At 40.5% G+C, this 25,999-nt stretch overlaps 1 protein-coding gene and 2 non-coding genes across 3 annotated transcripts; 2 read left to right on the forward strand and 1 right to left on the reverse strand.

Moving 5' to 3' along the window:
• Positions 1–8,086: 8,086 nt before the first annotated feature.
• LOC113468999 (zinc transporter ZIP11-like) lies at positions 8,087–22,847 on the reverse strand. Its single transcript, XM_026826374.1, has 4 exons — positions 22,526–22,847; positions 21,730–21,791; positions 17,822–17,994; positions 8,087–8,169 (listed from the first exon to the last, which is right to left on the reverse strand). Exons 1-4 carry the CDS (start codon positions 22,631–22,633, stop codon positions 8,087–8,089), a joined length of 426 nt encoding a protein of 141 aa, XP_026682175.1. The 5' UTR covers positions 22,634–22,847.
• Trnaa-agc lies at positions 18,063–18,135 on the forward strand. Its single transcript has one exon. It is a non-coding gene; the product is annotated as a tRNA-Ala (tRNA).
• On the forward strand, positions 18,639–18,711 carry Trnaa-agc. Its single transcript has one exon. It is a non-coding gene; the product is annotated as a tRNA-Ala (tRNA).
• Positions 22,848–25,999: the final 3,152 nt, after the last annotated feature.

Raw genomic sequence — 25,999 nt, forward strand, 5'->3', positions numbered from 1 at the left:
TTTTTTTTTTTTTTTTTTTTTTTTTAGTTATTATATTCTTATTCTTACCAGTGTTGTTGTGAACTTATTATCTGAGACCCAATGTTCCTAGGCGAAAGTGTAAATCTTCTTTTTTTTCTTATCCCTCGTGCATTTATAACAGGAAATTAAGTTTTCGCCGAGTATTGTGCATTTTTTTCTACGAAACTGCAAGGAAAAACTTCTTCGTAGTGCTTTGGATACTTAGAAGATTATCAAGATTTTCTTTCTCTCATAATATCCCTCTGAATATTGCATACAGATTTAAAATATGATCGTATTATTTCCTCGCTTTTTTTTTTTCAAAAGAAAAGTTTCCAAGACGGAATAAATACATGTAGGTTTCTAGTCTCCTATATTGAATGCCTGATTTGTTGGGTATTCTCATTTCACAATCTGAAGCTTATGTAGTTGTAAGGGCATTTTTTTTTTTTTTTTTTTTAAAGGGGTTTGACAGGGGGAACTGTAACTGTTAAGGTCTTATCGTCCCGAAATCGAAGAGAGAAGGAAGACAGGATAGGAGAAAGCCAGCCCACACACACACAAGGTCGCTTTGTCCACACAAGGTCGACCGCGTCGACCATCGATCGACGAAGTCAACCATGTGTGAACACAGCTTTAGGGGACTCGAAGAAGAAAAAACATAGGTTACACCCTGTATGGAAAACGGTGAGAGCGGGGGGGTCAAATTCCACGAAATATTCTATTGTCATCCAAGATAGGTACATAACTTATCCTAAATTTAGGTCAATCGGACCAGTGGAAGTGGCCCAAATTTTAGTTACAAGATTTGACCCAAACAAACAAACCAACAAACAAATTACAAACAAACAGAGATCTCAAGTTAAGTAAAACCATGTAAAAAATTCCAGCTCCCCTCCCACTTTCAGAGAAGGAAAAGATTCCCCCCACTTTACTGTTTTCAGGTGGAACTTGGGCTATCAACACATGTGTTAAGCCGACACACATACACAATATATAAGCAATATAAGCATGAAAAACTCACAATATTTTATAGCTCCCCTCCCACTTTCAGAGAAGGAAAAGATTCCCCCCACTTACTGTTTTCAGGTGGAGCTTGGGCTATCAACACATGTGTTAAGCCGACACACATACACAATATATACGCATGCTATGGATTGCATTCCACAGTCACCGACTAGTGGACTCACAGGTCAATGACCGGACATACACACAGACCATCTCTCTCTCCACACACAGACCATCTTTATCTCTCTCAATCGATTCCGTCGATCGATTGAATTGACGGTAGACACACCTTTATATATGCATTTTTCAAGGGTAGGGTGGGGCGAAAAAACCTTCCGAACATGCTTGTTTGGACTCCGCACTTAACCTCGAAAAGGCCCTCATTTAAATTCTAGATCTCACTAGAAAAAGAAAGCCCTTAGGGGATCCCTAAGAAAACCCCCAAGGGAGCCTTGAATAGGGCTCTATTGAATTGAATTTTTATTTCGTAGCAATGAAACAACTGCTACATTAGACGCATGTGGTCTGTGTCGTAGCATGCCCATCCCGTAGTATGCCTTCCATCAGACGGACGAGAAGAGACACAATCTTCCCAGTTGGGTGCTGGGTCAACACGAAAACACCAGAAAGTAACCCGTTGACATATTTGCAATCGAAAAACGAGTGCAAATTTTTGTTGATGGTGGGATTCGAACCCGGGACCTTCTGCACGGCAAGCAGAAACTCGCTTCGTTCTATGACCAGCCGAGTGCACTTGACTTAATAGACCAAGTCCAGGTTATGAATATGCATGGAATAGCGCATTCCATACTCCGATGATCTATCTATGGACTCCATGGTCTGTGCTACCTAGAGGTCATCCGATCTGCTCTGTTTGGTATTTTCCAATAAACTGCACCGAGTCTGTGGTAGATGGCAGCTCCTAGGATGGTATACGGACTCCTCACAAGATGTATGTAGGTAACATCTTTCTTCAGACGAAGGTACCTAGCACCTAATGGCAGGGTCTTTTCCAGGAGTATCTTTTCGAGGGTCATGTGTTATGTGGGAACAATCAAGGCAGGAGGTTCTGTGAAAGAGATAGAATAGCCCCGCATTTTGACAGTAAAACACCAAATCTTGTTAAATTTGTCTGCCTCGAAGCATCTGAGACCTAATCATTCCGGACATTGCACTCATGCTCACAACTAGGTCGTAGATTCGTAGATTCCTAGTAGCTTAACCCATCCTTTAGGGCTGTTCGCCCCTACACCTAAGCCTCGGAGTGGGCTTTTTGTGTTTAGGGCTGTTTGCCCCCACACCTAAGCCTCGGAGTGGGCTTTTTGTGTGTGGAGTTAAGCTGCTATCCCCGGGCCTTGATGAAACCTTGAAGCACCCTCACTGCTATATTTCAACCTCTTCATAACCATATAATCAACTTATATTCATCCGTTTAAAAAAAAAAAAATCTAAGAATTGAGGAGTCTGTCTCTCATGTTAAGGAAGATGTTCTAATGCATGGGTTTCTGTGGGGTAAACACCATGGAATGAGCTTTGTCAGTCAGAGTGTTGAAAATTCCTATCTCCTTGGCGAAAGTGCCACAGAGAGAAATAATAAAATACGGCTCTACTCTGAGAACTCTGCCATTTGAGACGAAAAGACATGAGGAAGGGACGGGACGGGACGGGAGGGAGGGAGAGAGAGAGAGAGAGAGAGAGAGAAAAAAAGAGAGAGAGAGAGCGTCTCGCCATAAAGTATTTATTATTTTAAGATTTGACCTAATTAAGTTGCTGTTGTAAAAATAAAATCATTGTTCTCTTCCTCCCCCTTTCTCTCTCTCTCTCTCTCTCTCTCTTTCTTTTATCCGTCTCACCCCTACTTTTAAGGAAATCAAAGATCAAAGAAAGTTCTTTGTACCTGTCACGTGACGTAACGTGACGTGATAGTAGTGTGGCTGTCCTGAATGAATTACCTACAATATTACCAACTTCTGGTCATCCAGAGAGGAAACGCTGCATGCATCCTAGGGTCTCTACCGGAGCGGAGGGGAGAAATTTTAGTGATTTTTTTATTTATTTTTATCTTTAAATAAACCTCAAATATGCCATTGGAATTTCATCGAAATTCCAAGATTTCTAAGGCTTCTGGTTTCATTCACGTATTATTTTTACAGTTTTTCCTTTTTTTTTCAATATTGGCACAAGTTCCAATGTGCAGTTCATATGCAGGGCTGTGGCTTGAGGAATGCTAGGTGTGAGCCTAGACTATGCGCGAAGATGCTTGAAGCCAAATCATGAGTGTGCAAAAATGGAGTTACTTTGAGCCTTGCACTACAGGGTCCCAGTGCAGTGACAGTAGGGGGAGTTTTGAGTCTTATTGTGGTAAAAAAAACAGGGTATATGTATTTAGTTAAGTTATCTTCTGTACGGTTAGGTAACTGCTTACAGCATATTATCTAGACTGCTTACATCAGCAATGCGAGAGAAAACTTCTGTCCCAAGACTCCCAAGTAATGATACATTCTAGGAATAAGCTGTTGTACTTTCTGGGAACCCTATCGCGAGGAATTGCTAATACTTTGAATTTGAACTCAGAGCTGTAAATCTGGAGTAATATTGAAAATGATTTGAGGAAATGGTTTCAATGATTTTTCTTTTAAAGGGTGTCCCAATAAGAACGCAAGATTTGATTACTTAATAAAGCATAGTTTTCCATGGAAATGGATTTCTTACATGATTTGAGAAGTAAACATTCTTAAATTATGTATGGAACAATAATCAGGCAAATGACCTTATCGGTTTTGATGCCAGTCGTAATCTTTTGACAAAATTGAGGAAATCAGGCTGAATTTTCGGTACCAAATCTTCCTGTTTGTTACGGAATTTCCGGTACCAAATTTTGATTTAAATTTCAGTACCAAATTTTACTTTAAATTTTGTATTGGCACGGAATTTTTGCCCACCCTGTATAAGATGTGGCATCGGTGCAGCATTCTTGTCTTATTTCTATCCGCACTCTCTGAACGACCCAGTTCAATGCACTTCACTCTGGAATTCAGAGCTGTGTGTCTGTGTGTGTCGAGAGAGAAATTTTGTGTTTTGTTTCAAATCTGGTCTTGCAACAATGTTGTTGGGCACAGTGGAGGTGCGTCAAGTCAGATTCCCTGACAACATCGATGGTTGGGTATAGTCGGCTTCCGTCAACTAAGTGTGGTCACACCTTTAAGTTTTCAAGTGAAGACAGTGACAACAAAATTTGTTTTATCAGTCTGTGGCGTAGTGCGTCTGCCTTGTAAGTGCTACGCCGCGCCGTGGGCTTTATTCTAGCTAAGGCTTTATTCTTCTATCCTGTCCTTTTCGATTTGGACACAAGACCTCTGTTACAGATTTTGGGACGATAAGACCTCCGTTGTTACAGTTTCCTCTACCAAACCTCTTCAAATCGATCCCACATCACTGATTCCCTGGTGTATTTACATCTACAATACAATATATTGATTAGGAATGTGTTTATATGGGCATTCACTAGTGGGATACCTACATGCCGGTTCAGACATACAGAGTGTCCCTCTGTTTCATTGAAACAGAAACTTTCTATCTGCATGGCTGACTCTCTAACAGAAAAATGGATGACTCTCTAACAGAAAAATGGATGACTATCTAACAGAAAAGAATCTGGAGTTCGAATCATAATCTAATCAGGGAAAGACATTTGCTACAATAACACATCTTTTTACTTTCCATTCGTGGAAAAAAAAAAAAAATCGTAGGATTTAAAATTGGCCGAAACTTTGACAACTCAGGATTCACCAAACCTTCGTGATTTTGAATTCTCCACACACACTCAGGATAATGAAATCATGTCCAAGTTTGGAATAAAAATATGGAGGAGGAGAGTTCAAAACAATCCTACAAACTTATTCAACCGATAGGATCAAAGGCAAAGAAGGAGGCGAAAAAGAAGATGAAGAAGAACACGAAGAAAAGAAGAAAAATAAGTTCGAGAAGAAGGCCAAGTCACTAAAATCCAAATTTGGCAGTCAACCACATCGGCTTTGAGAAGACAATAAATTCAAGAATTAAGAATGGGCCCGCGCTTATCTTTGAAACAAAACAACAATATGTGAGCGTGTGTTGTGTGTTGTTTAGAATTAACTTTGAATAAAATTCATGCCGCCGCGAAACAACATTTAGATTTTGAGACCGATTTCTGAAAGTCGCGGGCGACAATATACATACATACATACATACATACATACATACATACATACATACATTTTAAATTCTATATCTCTAGGCCAGTGGTTCTCGAACTTTTTTTTTGGCCGCGGAGCACCAAGCAACTGTTGTAAACTCTACGGAGCACCCCTAGAGTCTAGGCACATACGTATTGTGTGTGTAGGTATATTTCTGTATGGCGTTACTACTCCTAATTTAGATCGAAGGGTCACTGTAAAGAATCAGAAGTTAGACAATATTCGAGTACAGTGTACCCTGTACCTACAGAGTTCGACTACCAGAAGCAAACATTTCATAATTTCATTACAGTGGGTTTTCATCTTCTGAAAGTCGCGGGCGACAATATACATAATATACATACATACATTTTAAATTCTATACCTCCAGGTACATACGCATTGTGTGTGTAGGTATATTTCTGTATGCGGCTAGATTTGGCGTTCCTACTCCTAATTTAGATCGAAGGGTCACTGTAAAGAATCAGAAGTTAGACAATATTCGAGTACAGTGTACCTACAGAGTTCGACTACCAGAAGCAAACATTTCATAATTTCATTACAGTGGGTTTTCATCTTGAAATCTCTCTTTGTGAGGGTCAAAATTAAAATTTGCGCTATTTGGGCCACTTTCATTGGGCCTTGTAACTTCATATATTATTATCTAGTTAATTTCATTTTACTTTCCTTACTTATCCTATAGGAAGGAAAGTAATGTAATCGGGTCAAATTTTCGATGGTCAGTTTTTAGTGCCAAAACACGTTTTGAGGTCCCTTGCGCTATTTGGGCCACTTTCATTGAGCCTTGTAACTTCATATTTATATTATTATATAGTTTATTTCTTTTTGACTGATGAATTTGTCAAGATGGGCTAAGACATTTCAGGATTAAAACTGAGGGTTAGGAATAGTTAAATGAAATTCTGACATTATAGGCACGTTACTTAACACTTTAATCTTCGAACCTTGACCCAATTAAGTTGCTGTTGTAAAAATAAAATCATTGTTCTCTTTCTCCCCCTCTCTCTCTCTCTCTCTTTTATCCGTCTCACCCCTACTTTTAAGGAAATCAAAGATCAAAGAAAGTTCTTTGTACCTGTCACGTGACATGACGTGACGTGATAGTAGTGTGGCTGTCCTGAACGATTACCTACAATATTACCACTTCTGGCCATCCAGAGAGGAAACGCTGCATGCATCCTAGGGTCTCTACCGGAGCGGAGGGGAGAAATTTTAGTAATTTTTTTTTATTTTTATCTTTAAATAAACCTCAAATAGTAAGGAAACCCTTAAATGCCAAATGGGATCAAGCTACTCAGCAATGTCCGCGGAACAAAATAAGAGACATTAATAAAGAACAATGCACTTCGTTTGGATAACTCACCCGAATAAGATATCGGCGATTGAACTAATAAAGTCATTGCCGTATGACAATGATCTCATTCAAGGGTTGGATGGAAGAGAATGGCTCAGACAATTCAGGTATTAGTCCCGCCCCTTAGAATTTTATTTATGAAGTCTGTACGAATTAACAAAAATTAACGGGCCTGCATCCGGCCCTGGTGGCACTAGGATTCCAACTGCAGAAAGGTTTGCCAGGCTGCATTCCTCATAAGGCCAAATTCCTCACACACAGTGTTCTGCTGGTGACTGCAAGGATTTCACTTCTCCAGTTCCTAGTAAGTTACTGTGTGGAACGCTCACACTATACGATATTATTGGTGGTTTTGTCATGTATTGAAGCATTTTTCAGCAAAAAATCCTTCGGCTCACTTCGTTTCTTCAAAAATGGCTTTTACTAGAGGCCTCTCATTATCTCTAATTTCTACTTAATGTATAATAATAATAGTGCTTATTTATACTGCTCGCATAGGACTGAAAAGTCCCTTTACTCCAGCAGTAGGCTACTACTATTATTGTGTTGCTAGAAGTTGCTAAAAATTTGTTGCTGGATTGTTGCAAAAACATTTCTGGATTGACGAAAAACAATGTTTCTCATGAATATGTTGCTGGTGTGTACTAGACATAAGCCAAAACATCACAAAACATTTCAGGATTGACGAAAAACAATGTTTCTCATGAATATGTTGCTGGTGTGTACTAGACATAAGCCAAAACATCACATTGGCAAAATCCCACCAGGATAACACACGTCAATAACGTCACTAAAATTTATGACTTGACTCTGGACTTGAACCACCAACCTCCAGAACTCCCAAATCCCAAGTCCACCACTGAGAAACATATCTACAATTCTAATTGGAGGAACATATATTTATATTTCTTTCATTATTTACAAAACAATCTTTTCTGAACCACCAACCTCCAGAACTCCCAAATTCCAAGTCCACCACTGAGAAACATATCTACAATTCTAATTGGAGGAACATATATTTATATTTCTTTCATTATTTACAAAACAATCTTTTAAGGACCTTATAAACCTACTTTTGAATCAACATACCATGGCGGTCACCTAACTCTGCACATTCTTCAAATACTTTCCCCAACTTCATTCACCAGTTGTTCCAAAACTGTCACTCACACAGGAAATAAGTTCCTGCTAAAGGAATCTTAAACGATTATTATTTTATTTATTTACAAGCTTTAGCAAGGCTATGTGTGAAAAAAATATTACATGTTTTTCAATAAATTGTTTTTTTCTCTTAGGAAATTGGATGACTTCTTTTGGGGTTTCTTCAATGTCCTTCAGGAAAGTCCCTGCTAAAGGAATCTTTAACGATTATTATTTTATTTGTTTATTTACAAGCTTTAGCAAGGCTACGTGTGGAAAAAATATTACATGTTTTTCAATAAATTGTTTTTTTCTCTTAGGAAATTGGATGACTTCTTTTGGGGTTTCTTCAATGTCCTTCAGGATGTGGGAGGTGCTGGATGACAAAATCTTTCATGTTTTCATTGATAAATATGTTGATGCGTTCCAAATCTAATGATAATGAGAATAGATTTGATTTAGTTTTGAAACAGAGGTCTTATCTTGAAAACGCGCTACTCTCTAGGTTGGCTTTCCTTCCTGTTTTTGTTTGTCGTGACAAAAGAAGAGCACTGAGGTTACATAGGCTACTTGAAATTTTCACATTTTATCCCGATTCAAAATGGCGGAGCTTCAAAATCATGCCTCTTACGCCGCGCTGATTCCGTACAAAGGACGGGATAGTGGCAACCTCTTTGGTGGCTATTACCAATAATATCTTTCTTATATTTATAATTTTCTCCATCCTTTTCATTGTTTTTTTTTTTTTTTTTTTTTTTTTAAGGGGTTTGTAAATTAAAATCAATATTGGCACAAGTTCCAATGTGCAGTTCATATGCAGGGCTGTGGCTTGAGGAATGCTAGGTGTGAGCCTAGACTCAATATTGGCACAAGTTCCAATGTGCAGTTCATATGCAGGGCTGTGGCTTGAGGAATGCTAGGTGTGAGCCTAGACTATGCTTTGAGACGTGGCGTAGAGATAGGATATACATAGATGTGCCATAGATAGAGTCTACAGGGTCACCTAGAGCTAACGTGGCACACTTGAACGGGTTATTTACTCCCACAATTGAGTTACAAACTCAAAGAGTTTGGGGTCGAGTGGATCAGGTACATTTTCATGTCTTGTGATGAAGTGTTTCGCACATCGAAGCGTTTACCCCTTCATGTGAGTTTAATTACAGTTAGTTGTAAAGTAAAAAATCTGGAGTAATATTGGAAATGATTTGAGGAAATGGTTTTCTGATTTTTCTTTTAAAGGGTGTCCCAATAAGAACGCAAGATTTGCTGACTTAATAAAGCATAGTTTTCCATGGAAAAAATAGATTTCTTACATGATTTGAGAAGTAAACATTCTGAAATTATGTATGGAACAATAATCAGGCAAATGACCTCTTCGGTTTTGATGGCAGTCGTAATCTTTTGACAAAATTGAGGAAATCAGGCTGAATTTTCGGTACCAAATCTTCCTGTTTGTTACGGAATTTTCGGTACCAAATTTTGATTTAAATTTTAGTACCAAATTTTACTTTAAATTTTGTATTGGCACGGAATTTTCGTGTGCGTCTGCCTTGCAAGTGCTACGCCGCGCCCCGGGCTTTATTCTAGCTAAGACCGAACATTATCCCAAACAGATAATGTTCCTTCTCAGAACGGCTGGCTTTCTTCTATCCTGTCCTTTTCGATTTTGACATAGGCCGCGGGTTCGATTCCCGCCCGGGGCGGATTTTATCCTGACGGCTGGCTTTCTCCTATCCTGTCTTCCTTCTCTCTTCAATTTCGGGACGATAAGACCATAGCAGTTACAGTTTCCTCTACCAAACCTCTTCAAATCGATCCCACATCACTGATTCCCTGGTGTATTTACATCTACAATACATTATATTGATTAGGAATGTGTTTATATGGGCATTGACTAGTGGGATACCTACATGCCGGTTCAGACATACAGAGTGTCTCTCTGTTTCATTGAAACAGAAATTTTCTACCTGCATGGCTGACTCTGTAACAGAAAAATGGATGACTATCTAACAGAAAAGAATCTGGAGTTCGAATCCTAATCTAATCAGGGAAAGACATTTGCTACAATAACACATCTTTTTACTTTCCTTTTTCTTTGAAAATGCTATTTGACAGCACAATTCGTGAAAAAAAAATCGTAGGATTTAAAATTGGCCGAAACTTTGACAACTCAGGATTCACCAAACCTTCGTGATTTTGAATTCTCCACACACACTCAGGATAATGAAATCATGTCCAAGTTTGGAATAAAAATATGGAGGAGGAGAGTTCAAAACAATCCTACAAACTTATTCAACCGATAGGATCAAAGGCAAAGAAGAAGGCGAAAAAGAAGATGAAGAAGAACACGAAGAAAAGAAAACAAATAAGTTCGAGAAGAAGGCCAAGTCACTAAAATCCAAATTTGGCAGTCAACCACATCGGCTTTGAGAAGACAATAAATTCAAGAATTAAGAATGGGCCCGCGCTTATCTTTGAAACAAAACAACAATATGTGAGCGTGTGTTGTGTGTTGTTTAGAATTAACTTTGAATAAAATTCATGCCGCAAATCATGCCTCTTACGCCGCGCTGATCCCGTACAAAGGACGGATGTCAATCAACCACTAGTACAAGAATAAATTCATGGTTTCAATCTGACCTGAATTCCATCGACCTAGCCTGGCGAAGGTGGAGTGTCCGGGCCCAGGGTTTTACCTTATTAAGATGATGTGTCACCTACATGCTAAGCAGCTAACACAGGAACTTAGTGGGAGTCCCAATACACGGACCATGTAGAGGAAGACTACGTTTAACCCACGGTGGTGTGAAGGGGTCTCATTTTATAGTGTGAGTGGTCTTAAGTGATCTTATTTTATAGTGTCAGTGGTCCATTCAAAGGAATTGAGAAGTTCAGAGTTTCATATCTATTCTGGTAAGAGGACTCTCAAGACAGGAACGTAGTGGGAGTCCCGATAGAGAGAGCATGTAGATGAAAATTACGTTTAATCCACGGTGCTTTCAAGGGGTCTCAACCAATCTCAAAATCTCATGTTAAAAAAGAGAGGTTGAGTGTTTTACCGCCTCCACTGTGGCCATGATGGGGCATTCCCTGCTAAGGCAAAAAAAACCACCTCCTGGCCGTTTTTTATTTCGTAGCAATGAAACAACTGCCAGATCAGACCCGTGTAGTCTGTGCCGTAGCATGCGCGTCCCGTGAGGAGTGGTCTTAAGTGATCTTATTTTATAGTGTCAGTGGTCCATTCAAAGGAATTGAGAAGTTTAGAGTTTCATATCTATTCTGGTAAGAAGGTAAGAGGACTCTCAAGACAGGAACTTAGTGGGAGTCCCGATAGAGAGAGCATGTAGATGAAGATTACGTTTAATCCACGGTGCTTTCAAGGGGTCTCAACCAATCTCAAAATCTCATGATAAAAAAGAGAGGTTGAGTGTTTTACCGCCTCCACTGTGACCATGGTGGGGCATTTCCTGCTAAGGCAAAAAAAAACCGCCTCCTGGCCGTTTTTTATTTCGTAGCAATGAAACAACTGCCAGATCAGACCCGTGTAGTCTGTGCCGTAGCATGCGCGTCCCGTGAGTCCCTTTCACACTCTGGTCAGGTCTTTCACACTCTGGGGTCGAGTGGATTGGAACACATCACATGCCTTCAGGCACTGTCGACTTGTCAAGGGTCTGGGTTTACCTTGCCCTTGGGAGTAATTTAATTTCAAAGCACTATTTCAGCCACTTACTTAGACCGTCTGACGGAAAGCGTGTGTGGCGGAAAAAGCTCGAGAGTTTGAGACCTGAGTCTGTCTGAGTCTGGCGGTCTGAGCGTGAGAGGCGGGCACTACAAGGGTTAAATCCCATGCACACCTACCACTTCCCATTGGGAACTGTGTAGCGCCAGCGCCACATTAATTGACCGGAACTCAAGGTAGCGTAGGGGATACACTCGTGATCGTGCCTCCATAAATAATGACAGACCAAAGTAGAAGGATTTCAGAACATTTGAAGTCATGGAAGCCAGCCTAGTTAGCTTAGTTGGTAGTGCGTCTGCCTTGTAAGCGCTAGGCCGCGGGTTCAATTCCCGCCCGGGGCGGATTTTATCCTGATGGGATAATGTTCGTTCTCGGAACGGCTGGCTTTCTCCTATCCTGTCTTCCTTCTCTCTTCGATTTCGGGACGATAAGACCATAGCAGTTAAAGTTCCCTCTGTCAAACCCAAGAAGTGTAACCTTAGCTGAAATGATTCTACTGAACTTCAGCACTTCACACGTTCGTTATCAGGGGAGGAGGCAGGGTGAGAGTTTTACCAAGTTGGTATTGTTTGAATTTGTTTTACATTGTTTGATAAAAAAAAAATGGTTTGACTTGAGGGAAAATAATGGAAACTTTGAGGTGTAGTAGATGAACCAAATATTATAGGGACTGGTCTTTGCGTCAGGGCAGTGAAAATAAAAGATCTTTTTTGCCAGCCTAGTTAGCTTAGTTGGTAGGATAAAATCCGCCCGGGCGGATTTTATCCTACCAACTAAGCTGATGGGATAATGTTCGTTCTCGGAACGGCTGGCTTTTTCCTATCCTGTCTTCCTTCTCTCTTCGATTTCGGGACGATAAGACCATAGCAGTTACAGTTCCCTCTGTCAAACCTCTTAAAAGATAAAAGAAGAAGCCATGGAACGACGACCAAATTGAGGTAGCGTAGGGTATATGTACATAGAGGACTTGAAAAATACTCTGGTAAGCTCCAGCCCAAGAATTCTCAGATCAATAGCCAAGTGGTAAGGTCCGGTCCACGAGTAAAAGACCAGTGCTAAATGCAGTTGAATCTAGTGGTGCAGAATGTTTTACATTGAAAATCCTCGCTAATGAGCAAAATCACAGGGAAAATCACTCCTATAAATAGCACTCTACACGAGGCGTTTACGTTTCCTAGAATCATTTTGTTTGGAGAGAATGAATGAAAAATAACTCTGACGCCAGGAATTTATGACGGTGCGTGCATTCTCGGCAGAGATAGGACATTCCGTGAATTCCACACGTCACTGGCCAGGAATCCCAACATAACTATCACACACACACTTGCTACCTCGGTCTCTAATCGAACAGACAGGGTCTTGAGAGGCCAGGACTGGATTTAAGTGTTAGCCCGAGGTTTACAAGATTAACTGCTGGTGATTCTAAGAGCTGTAGAATTATCAAAAAAAAAAAAGCCCTTAGGTGGCCCTCAAAAAACAAATAGGATATGTCCGTTTTTGATACAGGAGGGGGAAAATACATACTTATAGTTCAGTAAGCAGTAACCGTAGAATTTGTTCGAAAAGGAGTTCTAAGGAAACCCTTAAATGCCAAATGGGATTAAGCTACTCAGCAATGTCCGCGGAACAAAATAAGAGAAATTATCATTAATAAAGAACAATGCATTTCGTTTGTATAACTCACCCGCATAAGATATCGGCGATTGAACTAATAAAGTCGCGTTACCGTATGACAATGATCTCATTCAAGGGTTGGATGGAAGAGAATGGCTCAGGCAATTCAGGTATTAATCCCGCCCCTTGGAATTTCATTTATGAAGTCTGTACGAATTAACCACTATTAACGGGCCTGCATCCGGCCCTGGTGGCACTAGGATTCCAACTGCAGAAAGGTTTGCCAGGCTGCATTCCTCATAAGGCCAAATTCCTCACACACAGTGTTCTGCTGGTGACTGCAAGGATTTCACTTCTCCAGTTCCTATTAGGTTACTGTGAGTGGAAGGCTCACACTACGATATTATTGGAGGTTTTGTCATGTATTGAAGCATTTTGTAGCAAAAAATCCTTCGGCTCACTTCGTTTCTTCAAAAATGGCTTTTACCTAGAGGCCTCTCATTATCTCTAATTTCTACGTCATGAATAAGTAAGTTATCAGCCCACTTAATTTTTACTAAATGAACAAAATGGACAGCATTCAGCAAAAAAGAACCATCCATAAGAGGAACTGCCTTATGGATGGTTCTTTTCTGCCTAATGGTGTAAAAATGAGTTATCAGCCAAATCCCTAAATAGAAATCAAAACCTGCTGACCAACGTGGGTACAAACTTCACCAAATTTGATACGTACGAGAAAAAAAGCTCTATTGAGGTCAAAAACAAAACAAACCTCGTGTGTGTCTCTGATAACATGCCAGATCCCCCCGGTGTATGCCCTGCTTCCTGCCGTGGCATAGCATGCCATGTTACAGGGTTACGCTCAAATCATGAGGGACTGAGGGATTTGGGGGAATTTTAAGTTGAGCCCGGTACTTAACTGCCCTCGTACACAAATAACCCACACCGAGGATTAGGTGTAGGGGCAAACAGACCTAAAGAACGGTTTAAGCTTCTACGCATCTAAGCTAGAGGAGGAGAACTATCGATAGCACTATCGATAGTTTTGACTATCGAACGCTATCGATAGTTGAGGCTTGACTATCGATAGTTTTCGATAGTTTTTTCCTGCCCATTTTTCGTTTGTTTTGCTTGTTTTAGAAGTGAAAAGTGTAAAAAAAAAATGTTGAAATAAAACCCCGTGACCTAAATTAATACGTGTCCAGTTAATAATTTTCTTTAAATTAGGTTAGGTTAGGTTAGGTCTTTTGGGGGGATAAGACCTTTAGAAACAAGGAAAATATGTAATACAAAAAACTATCGATGGCGCCGACTATCGATAGTTCTCCTCCTCTAATCTAAGCTAATGCCCGACACTTACACTGAGACCGTCTGACTGTCTGACAGACCTAGGTTTCAGGCTTTTTCCACCATACTGGCCACACACGTTCCGACTATATGACAGACCTGACAGACCTGTCATGAGCATGAAAACCTAGGTCAACCTCCAGATCTGAAGTCTACCGCACCAACCACTACACCACTGAGGTCGAACTGGAACTAAATCAGCTCATTCGGCGCCCCCATATATCCTGTCAAATGACGTAAGTCAAACTTTCAAGATATTGGATTATAGCATGTTCACAAATAGCATCACTCAATGAATTAATATGTACCACGGACACTACAAAAAGGACGCTCACGCTCCGCTATAAGATCGTTTCTGGACAGTGTTTGTAAAAAAAAAATTTTCACTTGAAATCCGCTCGTAATTTTTTTTGTAAAAGTCAAAAACGTACAATGTCAGCCCAAAGCAATCACCCTAGGGCCTGATTGACGAAAAGATCCGACCCCGCCTGAACACAGGAATAAGTGCAGAAGATTGTAGGGATTGTTTTGCACAAAGCATAATATATTAATATATAGTACCTGAGATCAATGTGATGTCTCAATTTTTTTTAGCCTTAACCATTTATCTTAAGGCATTTCAATCTTAAACGGTATCTTAAGGCTAAAGAAATGGAGAAATCACAAGAAAAAGATGATTATACGCCAGTATTTGCCCTAATTTTTGTGCATCTCAATCTTAAATGGTACCTTAAATCCAACGAAGTTAAGAAATCACAAGAAAAAGATGATTATACGTCAGGATTTGCCCTACTTTTTTGGGCACACTGTAGCTCCGAGCAACTTATGAATGAAAAACTGAACCTCAGCCCCTCCAAATGTACCAAATTTCAACAAAATAGGATATTCGCGAGAACTATAATAGAAAAGAAAAGAATAGTAAAGTGGATGGACTAGCAAAATTGTGCAGTTAAAATTTAAAGTCCACTTCGTTAGGTAAATGGGAAGTTGGGAAGGACTTCAGTGAGATTCAAAAAATCCTTTTCCTCAGGTAATCTAGAAAGGGCTTGTTCAGCCTTGAAAATTCAGCCCCTCTCATATCTCAGCGTATACTCTTCCACTTCCGTTTTGTCCATGTTCGGGTACATTGTCCGATAAGAGGTCCCCAACTAAGGCCACAGCTCGTGGCTTGGACCCATTCAAAGTTTAGAATTCCATGACGTTCGTAGCTCACCGATTGTGATATCAATGGCCCAAATACCATCCTTGAAAATGGGCAGAATTCTCATAGTGAGCTTTCACCTGAATATTCACAAGGTAAAAATCAAGACATAGCTAGGTTTCATTCAAAGAAAACAACTCAAGCAAAAAGTTATCAGATAATTTTGTGACACATCTAGAACCCCCTGTTCTTCAGGAATACATACCTTGTAAAGAAATATCGATTTTTCACTGTCCCCTCTTTTTTCACAAAACCAGGTAGTGGGGCAAAATTCCTATACATCCCCCTCGAAAAAGTCCACAAAAAGACCCTGCTGGTTACTGTCCCTCTTTAACGTCCCTAAACACAAACCTGCCCTGTCTCACTTCCCCTCTTCTCATACACTCGAATGACCTTTCATCGAAAGTAGGGGAATCATTCCTCTGCACATTCACGTTGTGAGATTTAAATACGATATTCCTGACTCTCTCCTTCAACAGGGGGTTCTTTTACACTTTTTTTCGCTGCGGTTGAGGTCGACTTTTGGTGCTGGGAGCGTCTTTTGAAGAATTTCTTTGAAAAAATAGTCTGGAAATTCAGAAAAAGCGAATTATTGATATGGCTACACCGGAAGAGAAATGGAGTTACTTATATTTTATACGTTAAATCAAGGTAAGTATACTTTATATTATAAGGTTTACTTTGGTGCGGGCGATTTCAATGAGAATGAGAGGTTCGAGGAAGAAGTTGAGATTGATTGAGTGTGAGGACGGAGCAGGAATGGTACAGTTGAATTCAGAAAAAGCGAATTATTGATATGGATACACCAGAAGAGAAAATAATGGAGTTACTTATATTTTACACGTTAAATCAAGGTATACTTTATCTAAGTTCGTTATACCTCGTGATAAATCACGATATACGTTATATCCAGGTTCGTTATATCAAGCTTTTACCTTATATTGAGGTTCGTTATATCAAGTTTTACGTTACATCGAGTTTCTACTGTAATCTTCTTCTTTTTCTTAGCCTTTTCCCGTGTACAGACGGGTCGGCGTTTTTCGTCGGCCTCTCAATCAGCCCTGCCTAGTAGGGTGATTGCTTTGGGCTGACATTTGGTTTTGGAATTTTTGGATGCAAATTTTACGAGTGGATGCCCTCTTGGCACTCAAACTTTGCTATGTCTTTAGCAAGGGAAATTCAGGCTGGTATCCTCCCTGCTTAAAGTCCCCTAAACTACATTCTTGTTTACTTGTTTTCGTGTGTATGTATTTTTATTATTATTATTATTATTATTATTATTATTATTAGCCTCTCAATCAGCCCTACCTAGGGTGATTGCTTTGGGCTGACATTTGGTTTTGGAATTTTTGGATACAAATTTTACGAGTGGATGCCCTCTTCGCACTCAAACTTTGCTATTTCTTTAGCAAGGGAAATTTCGGGTTGGTATCCTCAGGGCCGGATTAGCCCCCCGCGGGGCCCGGGGCAGTTTCAAAGGCTACTCAGAGAGAGAGAGAGAGAGAGAGAGAGAGAGACTTGCTGAAATATTTCTCTCAGAAAGAAACATAAGAAATCAGCAGAGAGAAAGAGAGCTGTGAACGCTAAGGTCTTATCATCCCAAGATCAAAGATAAAAAGACAGGATAGGAGAAAGCCAGCCATTCCGAGAACAAACGTTATTCGTTGAGGATAAAATATGCCCTGGGTGGGAATTGAACCCATGGCCTAGTGCTTACAAAGCAGACATGCTACCAAACAAGCTAACTAGGCTGGCTATCAGTATCAAACTCACATCTCTCACGTTCCTATAGCAACAGAAAACACAACTAAGTAGGTATAGATTCTCTTCCCTCGACACCATTGAATTTACCAACTGGATCTTACCTAGTAAAAAATTTGGTGATTCAATGCCACATGAGGATATAATCAAATCGGTCAGGTACACAAACAGGGCACCAAAAAAGAACCCCACCGCTACCGGGATGAACGCAAACTGCCCTCTGGCTCCGTACAAGCTAGACTGCTCAGCCATTTCTATTGCGGGTGCTAGGAGTGACCAGTACATGCTACCAAACAAGCTAACTAGGCTGGCTATCAGTATGAAACTCACATCTCTCACATTCCTATAGCAACAGAAAACACAACTAAGTAGGTATAGATTCTCTTCCCTCAACACCATTGAATTTACCAACTGGATCTCACCTAGTAAAAAATTTGGTGATTCAATGCCACACGAGGATATAATCAAATCGGTCAGGTACACAAACAGGGCACCAAAAAAGAACCCCACTGCTACCGGGATGAACGCAAACTGCCCTCTGGCTCCGTACAAGCTAGACTGCTCAGCCATTTCTATTGCGGGTGCTAGGAGCGACCAGTTCATTCCTCTGCACATTCACGTTGTGAGATTTAAATACGATATTCCTGACTCTCTCCTTCAACAGGGGGTGTAGCTCAGATGGTAGAGCGCTCGCTTAGCATGCGAGAGGTACGGGGATCGATGCCCCGCACCTCCAAATCTTTGTTGATAAAATGCTCTTCTTTACCACAAATAATTTGAGATTCGATTTTGATATTTAACTTTCATCATTTGTGTTGAAGAGTCTCTTTAAAAACCTCTTTAAATACACTGTGTTCGTAAAGTCCCAGGCACCCTTTTAATTTTTTTAACCCTGAGAAGCGGAAATTTTGCAGACATCTTCCACAATTACCTAATCATCTTCCACAAAAGTGTCCATGGGCCAGACCTTGAGAAATGTACGGTCCGGCCAAATCTATTTAATACCAAATCTTTGAAAAAGCTTAAAAAGAGTTTGCAATACCTTTGCTTACCTATCATGAGGGGTGGGTACACTGTAAATACTGCCTGCATTAACGTCCCTAAACACAAACCTGCCCTGTCTCACTTCCCCTCTTCTCATACACTCGAATGACCTTTCATCGAAAGTAGGGGAAACATTCCTCTGCACATTCACGTTGTGAGATTTAAATACGATATTCCTGACTCTCTGCTTCAACAGGGGGTGTAGCTCAGATGGTAGAGCGCTCGCTTAGCATGCGAGAGGTACGGGGATCGATGCCCCGCACCTCCAAATCTTTTGCACTTTTTTTCGCTGCGGTTGAGGTCGACGGATCGATGCCCCGCACCTCCAAGTCTTTTGCACTTTTTTTCGCTGCGGTTGAGGTCGACTTTTGGTGCTGGGAGCATCTTTTGAAGAATTTCTTTGAAAAAATAGTCTGGAAATTCAGAAAAAGCGAATTATTCATATGGATACACCGGAAGAAAAATGGAGTTACTTATATTTATTTTTACACGTTAAATCAAGGTATACTTTATCTAAGTTCGTTATACCTCGTGATACTCGTAAATCACGATATACGTTATATCCAGGTTCGTTATATCAAGCTTTTACCTTATATTGAGGTTCGTTATATCAAGTTTTACGTTACATCATTGAGAAATGGTCCAAGTACCGCACCCTGGGGCGTTAAATCACTCTATCAAACGCCTCATTGAGATCAAAATTTCGAGGCAACCAAAATAAATCGACCTGATAACAGATGGAGTATCCTAAATCAACATCCTGTGTTCTTTTCGGGATCTGTGTCGGGTTCATACAGGGTTATCGAAAAACTGGACCGAGGTACGTATTAGCCGATTGCCTTCACTGGGGATTGTGTAATTTTCTGTGATGAGGAACACACTACGGAATGGGTGTGCTATAACCTATAACAAAGGCCCTAAAAGTCCCAATATAGTAGAAGTAGATGTTTCATTGCTACAAAATAATAATAAGAAAGGCCGGTGAAATACCCATCTTGAAAATAGGTACCTACAGCTCTTACTAAAGTCGCTGTTTCACAAAATACATTATTAGGAGAAGGTGAAGGTGACGTAATATTACAGCGGAAAGTCCATTAAAAACATTGCATAACCATTATCAAAGTTTCTGTGACCTCAAAGTATTGCAAAACGTGAAGTTCAAAATCTCAAAGTTCCTCTCAGGGAAGCCCATTTAATTTTTCGTCTTTCAACTATCCACTCTTCACCACATCACCAATATTACAACAATAAAATGTACCATCTACTCTGTAATCAGTATTAGGACAGAAGACCAAAAGCCCTAGAACCATTCTGTATAGAAAGAATGTAAAAATTTGTGCATTATCGGAAGTTTCCAATACTAAACACTTCCGGGGGCCACATGAAGAAGTGTGAAATGATGATTCTGTTTTAACAACAAAGTAGATGTTTCATTGCTACAAAATAATAATAGAAAGGCCGATGAAATACCCATCTTGAAGATAGGTACCTACTGCTCTTACCAAGTCGCTATTTCACAAAATACATTATTAGGAGAAGGTGATGTAATATTACAGCGGAAAGTCCATTAAAAACATTGCATAACCATTATCAAAGTTTCGGTGACCTCAAAGTATTGCAAAATGTGAAGTTCAAAATCTCAAAGTTCCTCTCAGGGAAGCCCATATAATTTTTCGTCTTTCGACCATCCACTCTTCACCACATCACCAATTACAACAATAAAATGTACATCTACTCTGTAATCAGTATTAGGACAGAAGACCAAAAGCCTAGAACCATTCTGTATAGAAAGAATGTAAAAAATTGTGCATTATCGGAAGTTTCCAATACTAAACACTTCCGGGGGCCACATGAAGAAGTGTGAAATGATGATTCTGTTTTAACAACTGACATGCCTTCAGGAAATGATTTAAAGGAAACAACTTATATCACCATTACCTGCGAAGGTGTTTAGAATGAGCTCCTTGACGTTGTCTATGTAAAGGCGGCGGAGATGGGGAAAGACGTTCGGTACCAGATGGAAGAGGGTGAGGTTTTTGATTTCCACATAGTGGAGGTGAAGGGCACGGCCAAATCCGGACATGGGGAGTGAAAGGAACGTGCACGAGGAGATGTTTAGATGAGTGGTGTTCAGCATCGAGTCGATGTAGTGGTCTTGGAAGATCAGGATCTGAAACAGAGGACAGAATGAACAAGTTAATAACATGGGTAATTGGGTGAAAGAACTACTTGTGGTTGGGGTCGAAGAGTTCAATCTTGAGAATCCTGCCACTTTAAACTAAGCAAAAAAAAAGGTAGGTAATCTAAAAGCTCCAAAATATAGGCTTCGGGGAACATACGCTGGTGAAGGTAGGTCACACATAAAATAATGTAGGTACCTACCTACCTACTTTTCAGGTATTAAAAAAATAGGTAGGTATAGGTAGGTACAAAGAGAAGGCTTAGGAAATTAGAAATGTCTGTCTTTAAAACCTGTCCTACTTGAGTATTCATTTAATTTAATATGCGGCACATTGCATAATCAAAAAGATACCAGGCACTCATAGGAATCATATCGCTGTGTAGGCACTAGGTACCTACCTCCTACCTACCTAAATACAATCCTATTTTTACATGGTTTTTTTAGTCACCAGTTAGTTTGCAGGGTAGCCTGCATTGCATGCTATAAGTCACGGGTTCGATTCAAGCCCGGGGCGAACTTTATCCTAAACAGATAAGCTTCGTTCTCGGAAAGGCCAGCTTTCTCCTAGATCAAAGATAAAAAGACAGGATAGGAGAAAGCCAGCCGTTCCGAGAACAAACGTTATCCGTTGAGGATAAAAAATGCCCTGGGTGGTAATTGAACTCATGGCCTAGTGATTACAAAGCAGACATGCTACCAAACAAGCTAACTAGGCTGGCTATCAGTATCAAACTCACATCTCTCACTTTCCTATAGCAACAGAAAACACAACTAAGTAGGTATAGATTCTCTTCCCTCAACACCATTGAATTGACCAACTGGATCTTACCTAATAAAAAATTTGGTGATTCAATGCCACACGAGGATATAATCAAATCGGTCAGGTACACAAACAGGGCACCAAAAAAGAACCCCACCGCTTGGATCTTACCTAATAAAAAATTTGGTGATTCAATGCCACATGAGGATATAATCAAATCGGTCAGGTACACAAACAGGGCACCAAAAAAGAACCCCACCGCTACCGGGATGAACGCAAACTGCCCTCTGGCTCCGTACAAGCTAGACTGCTCAGCCATTTCTATTGCGGGTGCTAGGAGCGACCAGTACGAGGCTGCAAGCATGACACCCGCAGCAAACCCAAGACTTGAGTCTAATAATTTTCTCTGAAACAAAACGGAAACACACAAAAAGGAAGCCATAGAGGTTGTGGCTGAGTGGGTACATTACATTGAAACGGGGTATTTTCTGACAAAATTCCTGTGTGCAGAGTCTAGTATGCAGGACTATTGCATCCCATTCTTGTTGTTTTTCACTGAGTGGGTATCATTGACCTCTGTGGCTGAGTGGGTATTTATTCAAATAGAGACCAGTGGCAGCATTGGCAGCATAAAAAATTTATGAGTGGATGCCCTTTGCACATATTCTTGTTGCTAATTCTTTAGCAAGGGAAATTCAGGCTGGTATACTCTCTGTTTAATGTCTCTGAGCCAGGCTAATATGATCTCTCTCTTTCCCTCTTTCTTATTTTAAGTCTCCTAGGCAGACTAAGCTGGTCTACTCCCTGTTTAAAGTCCCTCAGCTAGACTAAGCTGGTCTACTCCCTGTAGTCCCCGAGTCAGACTAAGCTAGTCTACTCTCTGATTAAAGTTCCCCAGTCAGACTAAGCTGGTCTACTCCCTGTTTAAAGTCCCTCAGACAAACTGAGCTAGTATACTCCCTGCTGAGCCTTGGTGGTGCAGTGGTCAAGGCCAATATGCTTACCTGATAAACAGGAGGGCATGGGTTCAATCCCAGCCAAGGTATGGAATAATAACACTGGTCACTCCTTGTTTGTGCCAGTTATTTTGGTAGCAATCTTAAATTGACATGACTTCTGAACAAGTGGGTTTATTCTTACCTGAGTTCCACTGAAAATGATGACCATGGCTGCTCCAGCTGCTGTAAGACCCCATGTGAACAACGTTCCCAGCAACGTCTGAACTAAAGGGTTATGGTCAATCAACATTTTTGAATTTTGCTTTCTGTCTACGACAAATCAGCAGGTGTTTGCCACGTCAAACAAAACTGGGAACGTCAAAACCCTGGGACAAGATGAACAAGATCTCAGATTCCCTGATAACAGCTAGGCGTTCCAAGAACAAGAACCCTTCCCAAAAGAATTTCAAATTTCGGTGTTTTCAAAATTTTAAATTTTTGTTATCAAATGAAAAATCAAGTGGTTTTTTGTTTATCTTTTTAGTTTGCGCGCTGTCCGCAATAGTGGCAGCACGCGACGGGGGGAATCCCAAGGAGGTTGAAATCTAGTGGATTATCAAGATTAGTGAGAAGGTGAGAATGAAGCCATTTTTTTTTCGGACTACGGAATACAGAAAAAGTAAAATGAAAATACCTAGGTACCTACCTACCCTGATTAATTTTTGGCGTGTTAAATAAAAATTATTGTCATTAATTTATATTGACAAAAAAAAAAAAACTTAAAAAAAAAAAAAAAAAAAATGACCTAGGAGTCCTAGGACAAACATAAATACAATAATGCTCATTTTTTTTTATTATTTTTTTATTTTTACATTTTTACTTTCTAGGTATTACCTACTATTTTACATATTCTATAGGTACGTTTTTAGAAAAGACCCTAGGTAAGGTCCCTATTTCCTGTGAGTCCTGTAGGCCTTTAAAATTAACTGAGTACATTTTGATACCTATACCTATTTTAACTAGGTACCTATATGTAGACACTAAACCTATCTAGGTATTTATAAACTATCAGTAAATTTATTTACAGAATATTTACATCAGACCGTATTGTAAGTTGTAATTACCTACGATGAAACTCTGTTTCGAGTTGATAGAGGCCGGGCGGCGCTTCGAACTCTTGACGTTCACGGCGGCACGCTTGATCTACCTAACTGATCCATCCTAGCTCAAAGTGCGAGCTACTCTCAAGGTCGTTTTCAAGGTTGTTCGCCAAGGTCGTTTAATCTGGCCCGCACTACAATATCCTCACTAAAACACAACCCGCCTGTGCCCAAACTCAACAGCGTCACTTCCAAAGTACACCCCACGCTGCTAAACCCCCCATCAAGCCCCACCCGCGACGAGGAACTCTCAAGGTCGTTTTCAAGGTCATTCGTCAATGTCGTTTGATCTCACCCCCTACAATATCCTCACTAAAACATAAACCGCCAATGCCGAGCTGAACAGCGTCACTTCCAAAGTACTACCCCCGCTGCTAAATCCCCCACGCGTCATATTAACACGCGACGAGGAACTCTCAAGGTCGTTTTGAAGGTCATTCGCCAAGGTCGTTTTTCTACAGGCCAGCCAACCTCTAGTAACTAGAGACCTTCGTCAGCAAATTCCTAACATCTGAGCCATCAGCAAAGCACGGTATATGACCATTATTCAATGCAAATAGACTAGGAGCTCGGGGAACTTGATAAATTCCTAACAAGTGAGCCAATCGCTAACCAATAGATCAGCGGTTTTCAACCTTTTTTCACTCGCGTACCCCTTGGGCACCCAGATTTAATCCCACGTACTTAATCCGTACCATTAGGTGTTAGGTATTACTGAGTTCTAAACACAATCAATACATTAAAAAAAAAAAAAAAAAAAAAAAAAAAAAAAAATCATTCGTCAAGGTCGTTTGATCTCGCCCCCTACAATATCCTCACTAAAACACAACCCGCCAATGCCCAGCTAAACAGCGTCACTTCCAAAGTACTCCCCCCGCTGCTAAATCCCCCACGCGTCATATTAACACGCGACGAGGAACTCTCAAGGTCGTTTTGAAGGTCATTCGCCAAGGTCGTTTCATCTGGCAACGTTGTATTCAGGTAGGGGACTTCGCCCGCGCACATTGTCCCATTGATGAGGTGTTCTTTGAAGGTGAACAGACTGATTTGGTCGTAGGAGAGACAGTAGTTGTAGGGACTTCGCCCGCGCACATTGTCCCATTGATGAGGTGTTCTTTGAAGGTGAACAGACTGATTTGGTCGTAGGAGAGACAGTAGTTGTCGACAATGATTTCCGTTTCGTTGGTGATCTGGATGCCCGGGAAATTGTAGTTGAGCTTGAGGAAGGACACCTGGAAAAAAGAAAAGAGAACTTGAAGAAGAAGAAGAGGTGGTTTGACAGAGGGAACTGTAACTGCTAAGATCTAATAGTCCCGAAAGCAAAAAGAGGAGTACGAAGACAGAGGATAGGAAGAGGAGGAGGAAGAGGAGGAGGAGGAGAAGAGGAGGAGGAAGAAGAAGAAGAAGAAGAAGAAGAAGAAGAAGAAGAAGAAGAAGAAGAAGAGGAAGAGGTGGTTTGACAGAGGGAACTGTAACTGCTAAGATCTAATAGTTCCGAAAGCAAAAAGAGGAGTACGAAGACAGAGGATAGGACAAAGTCAGCCGTTCCGAGAACAAACCTCAAGGTGGAAACACACTATCATCACATCACGTGACTCCGAAAGATATAGTTGAAAGTTTTTCCATCATAGGTATTGTCGTGTCGTGTCGTGAACGAAATCACCTACAATATTATGGGTAAACTTTGAACTACATCTTTCTGGCTTCCCATGACTTCGCGTGACGTGACGTCTAGGTAGTGTGTTTCTACCTTAACTTGCATCCTAGCCCTTACAAGGCAGACGCTCTACCCTCCAAGCTACCTAAGGCTATGCTACCTTATTAGGATGGCAGTTGCAGAGGATCTTGTTGTATTTGAACACCACAGTGGTCAAGTCCAAGTTGAGAAGGAAGGCTCCCAAGCTACCCCTGGAGTGTCTCCCGCGTATCCCCAGGGATACGCGTACCCCCGGTTGAAAATCGCAGCAATAGATAGGAATAGATAGCCAGATAGGTACTCATAATTATCGTATGTATGTAGTGCCTCGGTAATGGAAGGTTTTAATATCACAAGTCAACGCCTGGTATTTTGAATTTCAAACCGACATACCACATGCAGCACACATTGGATGTTTTTCGTCACCAAAGTCGTCAGTCATCAGATCAGTTTTTTTTTTTTTACTTTGATAATGGGTAATATCGGTATAGATTAGGTTAGTAGGAACTACATATTAGTTATTATGTCAGCTATTAGTTATTATATCGTTTGTTAATTTATACAATTACACAAAAACACCTCCCTCCCCCTATCACTTTTTTTTTTTTTTTTTTTTTAAGGCTATGTTACCTTATTAGGATGGCAGTTGCAGAGGATCTTGTTGTATTTGAACACCACAGTGGTCAAGTCCAAGTTGAGAAGGAAGGCTCCCAAGTCCACATCGAATATGATGTTGCTCAGGAAGCTAATCCTATCGGTGACAATGGTGTTGAGGAGGTTATCCGGCAAATAGTAGAACTCGTTGAAAGTGATCTGAAAA

The sequence above is a fragment of the Diaphorina citri genome, unplaced genomic scaffold (assembly GCF_000475195.1).
Source record: "Diaphorina citri unplaced genomic scaffold, Diaci psyllid genome assembly version 1.1 scaffold921, whole genome shotgun sequence".
In the NCBI taxonomy this organism is placed as follows: Eukaryota; Metazoa; Arthropoda; class Insecta; order Hemiptera; family Psyllidae; genus Diaphorina; species Diaphorina citri.

Excerpts from the sequence above, each read along its gene's own strand:
- LOC113468999 (XM_026826374.1), bottom strand. The coding sequence starts at position 22,633 with ATGTTGATTGACCATAACCCTTTAGTTCAGACGTTGCTGGGAACGTTG. Across the intron at positions 21,792-22,525 it reads TCATTTTCAGTGGAACTCAG|AGAAAATTATTAGACTCAAG; the intron begins GTAAGAATAAAC and ends GTTTTGTTTCAG. Across the intron at positions 8,170-17,821 it reads ATCACCAAATTTTTTACTAG|ATTTGGAACGCATCAACATA; the intron begins GTGAGATCCAGT and ends CATTATCATTAG.